The following is a 13,469-nucleotide window of genomic DNA, read 5'->3' as shown; positions in this document are numbered from 1 at the left end:
ACACGTGGCAGCCCCCCAGAAGCGGACCTCCAGTGGAGTCCCCACTGGCAGCCTTGAAGCAGCCACTCTCGGTGTTCCCCACAGTGATCTTGGGGGAATCATCCACTCTAGAAGCCATGAGCCCACAGGAGCCCTCGGAACTCAACTAGGGCAACATCCAGAAGAGCCCATGCACATCTCATATCTGCAGAGAGAGCCCCAGGTGCACTGAGTCCCTGCCTGCACAAAGCCAGACTGGTCCCCACTCAGGAGCTCAGGCCCCTAAAGGACCTTCCCACTGCTAGAATGTTTTTTTGTCTTTTTTTTTTTTGAGGTGGAGTGTTGCTTTTTTGCCCAGGCTGGAGTGCAATGGTGCGATCTCAGCTCACTGCAACCTCCGCCTCCTGGGTTCACGCGATTCTCCTACCTCAGCCTCCTGAGTAGCTGGGATTATAGGTGCCTGCCACCATGCCCAGCTAGTTTGTTTTGTGTGTGTGTGTGTGTGTGTGTTGTCTTTTTTTTTTTTTTTTTGTATTTTTAGTAGAGATGGGGTTTCACCATGTTGGCCAGGCTGGTCTCGAACTCCAGACCTCAGGTGATTCACCTGCCTCAGCCTCCCAAAGTGCTGGCATTACAGGTGTAAGCCACTACACATGGCCTTTTTCTTTTTTTCTTTTCTTTTCGTTTTTTTTGAGACAGGGCCTCACTCTGTTGCCCAGGCTGGAGTGCAGTGATGCGATCGCGGCTCACTGCAGCCTCCACTTCCCTGGCTCAAGTGATCCTCCCACCTCAGCCTCCCGAGTATCTAGGATTACAGGTGCACGCCACCAGGCCCGGCTGATTGTTTTGTATTTTTTCTGTGGATGGGGTCTCACCGTGTGGCGCAGGCTGGTCTCAAATGCTGGGATTTTCTGATGAATCTTAGAGAGTAGGTCCTCCTTGTCTTTACAAATGCGTTCTTGAATTTCTACATATTTCTTAAGTTTGCCAAATTCCTCTCTGTTTCTTATTTCTCACTTCATTCCATTGTGGTCAGAGGACATACTTTCTAGAATTGCGATCCTTTTCAATGCATTGGATTTCTGCTTTGGCCTCTCCCAGGGAATGTTCCTTGCACCCTCAAGAAGAAAGTGTGTCCTGCTGTTGTGTGGAGTGTCCTATAGCTGCTTGTTAGGTCTCATGGATTTATAAACTCCCCATGTTTAAAGAAAAAGAAGGGGGGATGGCGGGGAGAGAAAAAACAAAATGGCTTGCAATGACAAACCATTGACAAAATGTCAATTTTGTGGCAATTGACAAAATGTCAATGCAATGTTCTGTTTACATCGTTCTAGATGATATTATTTATTTACTTATTTTGAGACAGGGACTCACTCTGTCGCCCAGGCTGGAGTGCAGTGGCGTGATCGTGGCTCATTGCAACCTCCACCTCCTGGGTTCAGGTGATTCTCATACCTCAGCCACCCGAGTAGCTAGGACTATATCTGCACACCACCGCGCCCGGCTTAATTTTTTTTTTTTTGTATTTTTAGTAGAGACAGGGTTTCACCATGTTGGCCAGGCTGGTCTCGAACTCCTGGCCTCAAGTGATCTGCTCGCCTTGGTCTCCCAAAGTGCTAGAATTACAGGCATGAGCTACCTCGCTTTTTTTATTAAATTAAATTAAATTAATTTTTATAAAATTTATAATTTTATAATAAATTATAAAAATAATGTATTTATTTATTTATTAGAGGCAGGGTCTTGCTCTGTCGCCCATATCAGAGTGCAGTGGCACAATCATAGCTCACTGCAGCCTCAAACTCCTGGGCCCAAGTGATCTTCCCACCTCAGCCTCCTGAGTAGTTGGGACTATAGATGCATGCTACCATGCCTGCTACCACGCTCTTTTTTTAAGAGATGGGGTCTTGCTATGTTCCCCAGGCTGGTCTCAAACTCCCAGCCTCAAGTGGTCCTCCCACCGCAGCCTCCCAAAGTGCTGGGATTACAGGTATGAGCCAGCACACCTGGCTGTTCTAGGTTAAAACGGGGTCAAATCCTGGCAAGCCACGTCCCTGGTAGGAACCCCACCGGAGGGGCCAGCTCCTCCTGTGGGATTTGCATTTGTGGCTCAGGAAGACCCCAAGACCCATGTAGGTTGGTTGGCGTCTGTCTGCTGGAGGATTTGGATACCCGGGCCTCAGTTTCCCCACCCTGCAGAGTGAGGGCTTTTCAGCTTAGTCTCCGGCCTAAGAGTCTCTGGGTCTGGTGTGCAGGGGTCTGTGTCCCCTCTGGAGGAGGCTGTCTTGGGATGGCCGGGGCCTGGGTGGGGAGGGGAGCCGGCTGCGCAGAGCTGGCTGCGCAGAGCAGGCTGTGGGCTGAGCAGGCGGCGGGCGTGCCGGGTGTGAGCGGCACCTCCACCTCAGGCCCGTCCATCTCCCTGACAGCCTCTGCCTCTCTGCACAACCCAAGCTGCTGCAAAACCCCGATTTCCGGGCGGCCCCCAAGGCCAGGGCACTGGCCGTGCTCCCACTGCTCTGCGCTGTTACCCCCATTTCAAAGAAGAGGAAATCGAGGCCCAGAATGTTGCAGGCTGAGGCGACAGATGCCGGCTGGTGTGAATCTGAGCTCTCAGGGAGGCTCGCAGACGATGCTCAGCCTGGGTCAATGGCTCTTAGGCGAGCTGCTCAGGAAAGAAAAACTCTTTTGAGCGTTATCAGCAGCCACGAATAAAGTTTTAAAAAGGATACCCAGGCCAGGCGCGTTGGCTCACGCCTGTAATCTCAGCACTTTGGGAGGCCGAGGCAGGAGGATCGCTTGAGGTCAGGAGTTCGAGACCAGCCTGGCCAACATGGTGAAACCTCGTCTCTACTAAAAATACAAAAATTAGCTGGGTGAGGTGGTGCACGCCTGTAATCCCAGTTACTTGGGAGGCTGAGGCAGGAGAATCACTTGAACCCAGGAGGCAGAGGTTGCAGTGAGCTGAGACTGCACCACTGCACTGCAGGCTGGGCGAGAGAGTGAGACTCTGTCTCAAAAAATACTAACAGTAAAAAGTAAAAAAGGGTATCCAGCCATTCCACTGTTAGGGACACAGCCCCAAAAAACTGATAGCAGGGGCTGGAATGGGTATTTGCACACTCATGTTCATAGCAGCCAAGGGGTGGAAATGACCAAGTGTTCATCAAAGAATGAATGGACATACAAAATGTGGTCCTTCCACACAATGGAATATTACTGAGTCATAAAAAGGAAGGAAATTCTGACACACACTACCACGTGGATGAATCTTGAAGACATTATGCTGAGTGAAATAAACTACAGGAAAGGACAGATACTGTATGATTCCACTCCTAGGAGGTCCTCAGAGTGCTCAAATTTGTAGAGACAGAAGGAAGAAGGGTGGGGGCCAGTGGCTGGGGAGGGAGAATGGGAAGTGAGTGTTTAATGGGATCAGAGTTTCAGTTTGGGAAGAAGGGAAAAGTTCTGGAGATGGGTGGTGGTGAAGGTGGCACGATGCTGTGAATGTACTTAATGCTGCTGAACTGAACACTTAAAAATAACCAATTTTGTGCTGGGTGTGGTGGCTCACGCCTGTATTCCTAGCACTTTGGGAGGCCAAGGGGGGCGGATCACCTGAGGTCAGGAGTTTGAGACCAGCCTGGCCAACATGGTGAAACCCCGTCTCTACTGAAATAACAAAAATTAGCCAGGTGTGCTGGCGTGTGCCTGTAATCCCAGCTACTCGGGAGGCTGAGGCAGGAGAATCACTTGAGGTGGGAGGTTGCAGTGAACCAAGATCGTGCCACTGCACTCCAGCCTGGGTGACAAAGCAAGACTCTGTTGCAAAAAAAAAAAAAAGTGAATTTTAGCCAGGCACAATGTCTCACTCTTGTAATCCCAGCATTTTGGGAGGCCAAGGTGGATGGTTCATTCGAGCCCAGGAGTTTGCGACCAGCCTGGGTAACACAGTAAGACTCAGTCTCTACAAAAAATAGAAAAATTAGCCAGACGTAGTAGCACACTTCTATAGTCCCAGCTGCTCCGGAGGCTGAGGCAGGAGGATCACGTGAGCCTGAGGAGGTCGAGGCTACAGTGAGCTGTGATCACACCACTGCACTCCAGCCTGGGCAACAAAGTGAGACCCTGTCTCAAACAAAACAAAACAAAAACAGTCAATTTTATGTTATGTATATTTAATCACAATAAAGAGAAAGAATGAAAGAAAGAAAACATGGGATGAGAGAGAAAAGAACAGGGTGATGGGGCAGATCAAATCACGCTGGAGAAAGAGCTCAGGCTACGAGCAGAGGGTTGGTGAGGCCCCTGTCTCCAGCCTCCTGGGCTCAGTATCCCTTCTAGAACTGTAGGGATGGCTTCCCTAACTGGCATCAGCTTGGGCCTGTTCTCTGCACCCAGGGGAGCCCCCAGTAAGAACCAGCCCGAGAGGCTGATGCGGGAGGATGGCTTGAACCCAGGGGTTCAAGGCTGCAATTAGCTGTGATCGCACCACTGCACTCCAGCCTGGGCAACAGAGCAAGACCTTATCCCAAAAAACAAACACAAAAACCACTGGGTCATATGGATATACCACACTTTTATTGATTCATGAGTTGATAGGCATTTGGGCTGTTTCCACCGTCTGGCGCATGTAAATGGTGCTGCCTCGAACACGTGTGTGCAAGTATCTGTTTGTGTCCCGGTTTTTATTTCTCTTGGGACTATACCTAGGAAGGGACTCACTGGGACCTATGGCAATTCCATGTTTAGCATTTTTTTTTTTTTTTTTTGAAACAGAGTCTTGCTCTGTTGCCCAGGCCGGAGTGCAGTGGTGCAATCTCGGCTCACTGTAACCTCTGCCTCCTGGGTTCAGGTGATTCTCCTGCCTTAGCCTCCCAAGTACCTGGGATTACAGGTATGCACCACCACGCCCGGCTAATTTTTGTTTTTGTTTTTTTTTTTTAGTAGAGATGGGGTTTCACCATGTTGGCCAGGCTGATCTTGAACTTCTGACCTCCAGTAATCCACCTGCCTTGGCCTCCCAAAGTGCTGGGATTACATGCGTGAGCCATGGTGTCTGGCCCCCAGGCTCGTCTTATTATTATTATTTTTTGAGATGGAGTCTTCCTCTGTCACCCAGGCTAGTGTGCAATGGTGTGATCTCGGCTCACTGCAACCTCCGCCTCCCGGGTTCATGCAATTCTCCTGCCTCAGCCTCCCAAGTAGCTGGGATCACAGGTGTCCACCACTACTCCAAGCTAATTTTTGTATTTTTAGTAGAGACGAGGTTTCACCATGTTGGCCAGGCTGGTCTCGAACTCCTGACCTCAAATGATCCACCTGCCTTGACCTCCCAAAGTGCTGGGATTACAGGCGTGAGCCACTGTGCCCGGCCTCCTCCTAACTTCTTATAGGGCACCTCAGGGAACCCTATTCACCCAGCCTCTTCCCGGCCCCTTGTCCCTCCCTGTCTGGGATATTCCTGGAAAATGGGCTTCTCAGTTCCTTTTAGACAAAAGCCTAGAAGGAACTCAGCAGGGCTTCCAGGAACCCCTAGAACCTGTGTGTGGAGGGAAACAGGGCAAACCTGATGCATTGGTGCATTCAGATGTTTCTAGGCACAGGAGGAGTTGCGGTGGCCAGGCCAGGCAGACCCGGGTTGAAGCCTCAGCTCTGCAACCTGCACCAGGTCCCCCAGCTAACCTTCCCCTCTCTGAACCCCACTTTCCACCTCTAGAAAATGGGGGTGCTTAGGCAACCCTCAGGCTTGTGGGGAGGTTGAAAGAGATAATTTGTTGAAGGTGCCCAGAATGAAAGCACCCAAGCTCGGGTCACAGGGTCCACCGTTAGCACAAAGTTAGGTCATGCGACAAACATTTTGGCACTGACTCTGGGCAAGGCCCAGAGGCTGCGTCACTTTTTTTTTTTTTGAGACAGAGTCTCGCTCTGTTTCTCAGGCTGGAGTGCAGTGGTGTGATCTCGGCTCACTGAAACCTCTGCCTCCCGGGTTCAAGCAATTCTCGTCCCTCAGCTTCCCGAGTAGCTGGGATTATAGGCGCCCGCCACCACACCCAGCTAATTTTTGTGTTTTTAGTAGAGACGGGGTTTCACCATGTTGGCCAGGCTGGTCTCGAACTCCTGACCTCAGGTGATCCGCCTGCCTCGGCCTCCCAAAGTGCTGGGATTACAGGTGTGAACCATTGCGCCCGGCCAGAGTCACTCCTGAAATTCTGAGTCATATCTGCTTGCCATACAGAGCATCTGCTGAATGAACAGGTGAATGAATGAATGAACGAGCGAAGAGGGTCGTGGGGAGAGGGAGAGAGAGGGAGGAAGGGGCCTTAAAATTCAGGCACACCAGCTTTATCAGAGGACACTCACTGTGCTGGCCACACCCCAGGGGTGGGCTCTGAGCTTTAGTGTCTCATTTCATTTTCACAGCAGCAAACTCATCTGAGGCACAGGCAGGCAAAGTTGCACGGCTGATCTGAGGGTTTCTTTTTTTTTTGAGATGGACTCTCCCTATGTCACCCAGGCGCCATCTCAGCTCAGTGCAACCTCCGCCTCCCAGGTTCCAGTGATTCTCCTGACTCAGCCTCCCAAGTAGCTGAGATGACAGAGATTACAGGCACCTGCCACCACACCCAGCTAATTTTTTTTTTTTTTTTTAAGTAGAGACAGGGTTTCACCATATTGGCCAGGCTGGCCTCGAACTCCTGAGCTCAAGTGATCCACCCGCCTCGCCCTCCCAAAGTGCTGGAATTACAGGTGTGAGCCACCGGGTCTGGCCAGGGGATGGGTGTTAATTGGCATTGAGTCGGTGAAGGCCAGAGATGCTATTGAACACTGCAGCGCACAGGGTGGCCCTGCACTGGAGAATGATTCAGCTCCAAATGTCTATTGTTTTTTCTTTCTTCTCTCTCTCTTCACCCCCCACCCCCAAAGAAACAGGGTCTCTCTATGTTGCCCAGGCTGGTCTCAAACTCCTTAGCTCAAGAGATCCCCGCACCTCGGCCTCCCAAAGTGCTGGGATTACAGGCATGAGCCACCGCTGTGCCCAGCTCCAAGGCTGATGCTCGCTGGTCTGGCACAGCTGACACAGCTCAGGCCAGGGCAATCGGAGCCACCCAGCCCTGGCACCTGACAAATCAGCTTGAGCCTATGGTCCTGGGACTCCACCTGGGGCTGCCGGGCGTGGGTGCTGACTCAACCGTGTTGACAGGGCTGGCTGCTGAGTCAGGGGTGAGCCTATAGACATCTTGCCCTCTGACAACGCCCCCTTCCTCCTCCCACTTCACACCACATCATTCTGCAGCCTGCCTGGGTGCTGGGGCCCCCAGAACTACAGGAAGTGCCTAGCAGAAAAATAGCTCCTACCTCTCTCCCCAGCACCATGCCAATAAGCCCCTCAAAACTGTCACCTCTCCCCCACCCCCCGCCATAGCTGGGCTTGGTGGTCTGCATCTATAATCCCAGCATTTTGAGAGGCTGAGGCGGGAGGATTGCTTGAGCCCAGGAGGGGCAATATAGTGAGATCCCCTCTGTACAAAAAAATGTAAAAATTAGCCGGGCATGGTGATGCATGCCTGTAATCCCAGCTACTCGGGAGGCTGAGGCGGGAGGATTGCTTGAACCCAGGAGGTCAAGATTGTAGTGATTGTGCCACTGCACTCCAGCCTGGGTGACAGATGAGACCCTATCTCAAACCAAACAAAATAAAACCTTCACCCTTTTCAACCCTTTTACCCACAGTGCTTGTTTGCATAAATAACTCCTGCCATATCTAAAAGGAATATTATGCAGCCATGAAAATGACAATACAAATGTTTAACTGGGGGAAAAAACAGCATCGACAAATGATTATAACTTTGCCTGGGGAAAAGAAAGAATATAGCAAAAATCACAGCCATGAAAAGTAATTCAGCCAGTGACCACAAATCTCCTGCTCTAAAAACAGAGAGAGAGAGAGTTTGGGTGCGGTGGCTCACTCCTGTAATCCCAGCACTTTGGGAGGCTGAGGTGGGTGGATCACCTGAGGTCAGGAGTTCGAGACCAGCCTGGCCAACATGGCGAAACCCCATCTTTACTAAAAATCCAAAAATTAGTTGGGCATGGTGGCATGCACCTGTAATACCAGCTACTAGGGGGTGCTGAGGTAGGAGAATTGCTTGAACCCAGGAGGCAGAAGTTGCAGTGAGCTGAGATTGTGCCACTGTACTCTAGCCTGGGCAACAGAGCGAGACTGTCTCCAAAAAAAGAAAGAAAGAAAGAAAAACTTGCATTGGGATTGGGTTGTAGAATCCTAGGTGAAGATGGCCCCAGGGTGAGGTTTTCTTTGTACCTTTTTCTGGGTGGCATTTGCCACCAAAGCTTGCTTCGTGGCACAGAGTCACCTTCTTGCTGATAAGAGCAATGATCTTTTAGGAACCAGAGGCGATGTCTCAACCTCAGCACTGCTGACATTCAGAGCTGGGCTATTCTCTGTGGTGGGGGCTGTCTGTACACTGCAGAATGCTTAGCAACATCCCCCACCTCTGTCCACCAGATGCCAGCAGCACCCCCGAGTTGACAACCAAAAATGTTCCCAGACTGGGTCACTCTCCACTGAGCATCACAGATCCAGAAGATATTTCATGGAAATTGGCATTTGAGTGTCAGAAAGGGGCAGAAAAAAATGATGGGATATTTCTGGATTAGTCGGTATGACCTAGCGCTGCCTGAGTTGGTGTCTCTTACTGAAACGTACAACTGTGTGTTCAATGATCACACTTTCTATTCTGTCTGTTCTCCAACAGAACAGACACGCAAGAAACAGAAACAGCTTCAGCCCCGTGAACGATTTGCCTTTCACTGGACTCAGAAGCTTCCAGGAGAAACCTGGAAGACATTTTCAAATAAGCAAGAAAAATAGCTTGATCACTAAGTTTAAGCTGAACAGGGAAACCTGGAGACCCTTAATATTGTTTTAAACCACCCGCGAGTCCTTCTTCTGCCCCTGCACTGCAGAGGCCAGCTTTTAAAAAGGGGGATCATCTCCCCAGGTCGAGGGGCCAACATTCTGTCTTGGGACGGTTTTTGCAGAAGCTGCACGCAGAGGGTACAGGAGGCTCAAAAACATTCACACCCTTCATCAGCAGCGGAAGTGAGGCCAGGCTATTTACTCTCGGAAAATGAATCAGATTGTCAACTCGTATTTCTGCTTTTCGTGGATTACCAAACACCTCTCAGCTGTTTCCAGGGCTGCTGTAGTTGGGCAGGAGGAAGGATGCAGGGAGGGAGGAAATCCCAGCCTCTGTCGCAACGGGGTGAGAGTGTTTTAAAGCAGGCGCTGCTTACGAGCTATTTTCACTTTCTGGAAACTTGTGCAATGGTTGGTGGTCATGGTTACCCGGGGCCCCTGAGAATGGGGAAGGTGAGGGGTGGCAGGGGAAATCTGGGGGGAGAGATACCTCCTTGCCTGAGACACTTGGGGTGGTGGGGATTTAGGGGTCTCCTCTGCTCTCCAGGTGGGTTTTCAGACTGGTCACCTCCTACCATTGAGGCAGTGAATTTTTTGCACCAGGAGACCCTACAGGGGAGGAGGCTCGCCCAGCCTTCCAATGCACACAACAGGTGGGTCATTGTAGAAAGCTACCACTCCCTTCCAGTGGGGTTCAGGGACCCTTGGAGGCAGACACAGCAGGCTAACAACCCAACTCCACCACCCTGCCGCTACCTCTCTGGGCCTCCGTTTCCTTATCTGGAAAAGAGCTTCATGCATGGCCCTCGAATGCAGGTTTCACTGTTTTCCGCTAGCAGAATGGGGAACTCACCCCTTAAGAAAAGACTTGCTAAATGTCGAGACGAGTAAAGGGCAGAACATGCCAGAAACTCAGCAGGTTAACCCCCTTTAAAAATAAAAATAAAAATATAGAGCTGGCACTCCAGAAATTTGGCTAAAACCTCAGAGGCTTCCAGGAAGAGGTAAGTTGTTTTGTTTTGTTTTTTCAATGTAGAGGAGGCCACGTCAGTGGGACCAGCACTTTCCCCAGCTGTGGGGCAAAGAGGCAATTTATGGCTCAAAGAACAACCTTAAAATAACCCTCCCTCAGTCCTAAAATGCAGTGTCTAAATTTACAGAAAAACCCACAGGTTCCTGGCAGGCAGGCACAGCAGCTGGCAGTCCCGGTGCTGGCAGACGCAGGACCCACTGCACACGATGCTTTAGTGGGGCTGCCCTCCATCAAACTCTCCGCTCCCCCCTCCTCCCAAGTGCCCCAAGGCCCCAGTTCCAAGCAGCCAGACCAGTGCTGTGATTTTTTTTAAAAGATGCAAAACTTTTTAATTAAAAAAAAAACCAACCCAGCAAAATCTTATAAAAACGAACCAGGTAGCCCAAAAATGCCCACCTGTCTCTCTATGTACAGTAATACAATATTTGTCAGTCACTATATACAATATTATAAAAAATGCCGCAGACAGTACAAATTAAGGCCCTTATTTCTCACAAGGCATCACAAGCCTCGATCCTCTAGTGTAGACCCGGTGGGAGAGAAGATGCCACTTAAATTATTGCACCATTTTGAAAAACAAAACTCGTCAAGGAGGATCGTGGTCTTTTCCCACCGGGCCTTCAGTCACAGACGGGGGCTGGGGTGGTGGCGTCGTCGTCGTCGTCATCGAGGGAGACCCTCTGTAGCCACGCCGTGCCCGGCCCGGTTCTCTGGGTCCAATAAATACCAGTCACAGTTTGGGAGGGGGCCGCGCCCGGCGCGTGGGACCCGCCACGGCCGCGCGCAGGTGGGCGGGGGCGTCCCGGCTACATGTGCCGTTTCATGTGCAGCGCCAGGTGATCGGAGCGCGAGAAGGCACGATCGCACAGATGGCACTGGAATGGCCGGTGGCCCGTGTGCTTTCGGTAGTGGCGCGTGAGCTCGTCTGAGCGCGCAAACTTCCAGCCGCAGCCGTCCCAGTTGCAGTGGTAGGGCTTCTCACCTGCAGGGAGGGGGCGAGAGTAAGCCTCAGTTTCCCTCCCAGGACAGGGCACGTATGGCTACCCCGGCGAGCGCAACCTATCCCTAACCAGGGCCTTGACGCGCTCCCCGCGGTAGTGTTGCTCCCCTGAGGGATCCTTGCCCTACATCCCCAACTCCCCCCACAATCCGGATCCTCACCCCCAGGGGGTCGGAGGGGCGCAAGGTCCGCTCCCCACTGTTGTCAGCCACGCCCCCCCGACGGGTCCTAAGCATGCACCCTCTCTCCAGCATTCTAAGACACGGAATCTCTCAAGGTTTCCCAGCGAACATTCCCTCCCCAAGGTCCTGAGCCTTGTCCCCAGAGGAGTCCCAAGCCTGAGCGCCCTCCCCAGCTTCCTGAGACGTAGCATCTCCCCGGGGTTCCTAAACGCGCACCTACTCCCCAACTACTTGAGCCTCAACCCCGGAGATTCTGAGCCAAGTGCCCAGCGGCTCCTAAACCTGCTGCCCCTCCCCAACTCTCTGAGACTGTCTCCCTAGCCACGCCCCCAGGAGGTTTTCTAAGTGCTCTTCCCAACCTCCTGAGGCCCCCCTCGTCCTAAGCGTGCAAGCCCCCACTCCAAACTCTCGGATCACACCTCCTTGGGGAGTGTTCCTGTGTGCCCCCCCAACCAACCTCCCGAGCCACGCCTCCTGGGGAGTCCTAAGCGTGCACCACCTGCCCGATCCCCCTGAGCCACGCCCCAAGGGAGGTCCTAAATTCATTTTCTGGCGCGCGCTGGGAATCCGACCTCTCCTCCCGCGTCCCCCCGCCTGCGCTCCTGGCTCGTGCGTGCCGCCCACCTGTGTGCGTGCGCAGATGCGCCTTCAGATGCGAACTCTTGGTGTAGGTCTTGCCGCAGCCCGCGTAGCTGCAGGTGTGAGTGGCGGTGCGTTTGCGGGGCCAAGAGCGGCGGCCGCGCTTTGGCTTGGCCTCCAGCAGCTCCAGCGGGGACGCAGGCGGCGTGAGGAGACCGCGGGCGGCGGGGGGCGCCAGGCCCAGGGCTGCCGCGGCGGCGGCCGCGTCGTCGAAGAGACCGAAGGCTGGGGGCGCAGGCGGCGCGTAATGCAGGCCGGGCCCGGGCGCGCCGAAACCAGGGCCACCGAAAGGCGGCGGGAAGGAGGCGCGCGGACCGGGCGCGGGCAGGCGCGCGGGGCCGTCGGGGCTGAGCGGCGGTGTGTCCGGCGGCGGCGGGGGGCGGCCCCCGGGACCTCGCATGCACGAAGCCGCCGGGCCCGGGGCGCCCTCGCGCTTGAGGCCGCGCGGTCCACGGGTCAGCCCGGGGGCGCAGCCGTAGCCGCCGCCGCCGTCCGCTTCAGGGGGCTCGGCCTTGACCAGGCGGCCGGGCGGCGCCAGCAGAAAGCGGCCGTGCAGTGCGGGCCCCGGCGGCGCATCCAGCTCGGGTCGCAGCAGCTCAGACACCAGGCCACCCGCGGGGGCGCTGTAGGGCGGGGGCGCGCCGGGTTCGGGGTAATAGAACGCAGGCGGCGGGGGCGGCGGCGGCGGCTCCGGGGCGGCCTCGGCGCCCAGGCCGTCCAGCCCCATGGACAGGATGAAGTCCAGCACGCTGTTGAGGTCGTCGTCGGTGCCGCCGGACTCGGGTTCGGCGCGCGGCCAGCGCTGCGGGCGACAGGGCAATGGGCGTGAGCGGGCGGCGGGGCTCGGGGGGCGCTGCCTGCCTTTTACCACCCTAAGTCCGCGATCCCCGTGGCCCGCATCCTCCTCTCCTGAGTCTGCAGTCCCCGCCTTCGCGTCCTGTCACCCCGCAGCCCACGTTCTACTACCCCGAGCCCGCCGCCCACGGTGCCGGCCGCCCCGCCGTCCCCGCCGCCCTCACCTCCTGCAGGCCGCGCTCGCGGCACGGGCTGGCGAAAGTGGAGAAGGACGGCAGGATGGGTTCACTCAGCGCCATGGCCGGGACCCGGGGAGGAAGGACGCGGACGGGGACACCGGTGAGTGGCTGCCCGAGGCCGGGCTGGTCGGGGCGCGGGCGGGCGGGGACGGCTCTGTGGGCCGCGGCCGGGCCCGCCCAAGCCTTATAGGCGCGGCGCGCGCGGGGGCCGGGCCAAAGCGGCGGCGGCGGAAACGCGTCCCGGATGGGGACGAGCTCCGGGCGCAGCCTAAATTTAGCCGCGGTATATAAGCCGGCGGGCGGCAGCGGCCGTGGCCACTGCGGCGGCCTGGGCCTTGCGCTGACAGCCCGGCCCCTCGCGCGCCGCCAGGGCCGCGCCTCCCCCTCTCCCGGGCCCCGCCCCCGCCCGTCTCCCCGGCGACGTTGTCAACACGCGCTCCACAACAGCGGCGTGACGCTCAGGGATCCCCCGGGCGCCCCGGGCTCCCGCCTGCGCGAGCATCCCGGGGACCTGGAGCGGGGGCGGTGTCGGGGCCTCTCAGAGACTCTCAGGGGAGCACCGGGCTTGGCGGCCTCCCCGGATCCCTTGACGGAAGGGGAGATTGGCCCCAGCCTCAGAGAGGGCTGCAGAACCCTGGATGGATGGGAAGTCTGGAGTCTCCAG

The 13,469-nt window shown here is 55.0% G+C and overlaps 1 protein-coding gene across 1 annotated transcript; it reads right to left on the bottom strand.

Moving 5' to 3' along the window:
* Positions 1–10,248: 10,248 nt before the first annotated feature.
* Positions 10,249–13,175, bottom strand: KLF2 (KLF transcription factor 2). Its single transcript, XM_003316174.5, has 3 exons — positions 12,791–13,175; positions 11,757–12,573; positions 10,249–10,932 (listed from the first exon to the last, which is right to left on the bottom strand). The coding sequence occupies exons 1-3, from the start codon at positions 12,863–12,865 to the stop codon at positions 10,757–10,759; spliced, it is 1,068 nt and encodes a 355-aa protein (XP_003316222.2). The 5' UTR covers positions 12,866–13,175; the 3' UTR covers positions 10,249–10,756.
* Positions 13,176–13,469: the final 294 nt, after the last annotated feature.

This window comes from Pan troglodytes, chromosome 20 (assembly GCF_028858775.2).
Source record: "Pan troglodytes isolate AG18354 chromosome 20, NHGRI_mPanTro3-v2.0_pri, whole genome shotgun sequence".
Taxonomy (NCBI): Eukaryota; Metazoa; Chordata; class Mammalia; order Primates; family Hominidae; genus Pan; species Pan troglodytes.
Note: the sequence above shows the minus strand (reverse complement) of the source record. Positions and strands in the feature narration are given on the sequence as shown.

Coding starts and splice junctions, on each gene's coding strand:
- KLF2 (XM_003316174.5), bottom strand. CDS start 12,865: ATGGCGCTGAGTGAACCCATCCTGCCGTCCTTCTCCACTTTCGCCAGC. Junction 12,574..12,790: donor GCGAGCGCGGCCTGCAGGAG/GTGAGGGCGGCG, acceptor TGTCGCCCGCAG/CGCTGGCCGCGCGCCGAACC. Junction 10,933..11,756: donor GCATCTGCGCACGCACACAG/GTGGGCGGCACG, acceptor CCCTCCCTGCAG/GTGAGAAGCCCTACCACTGC.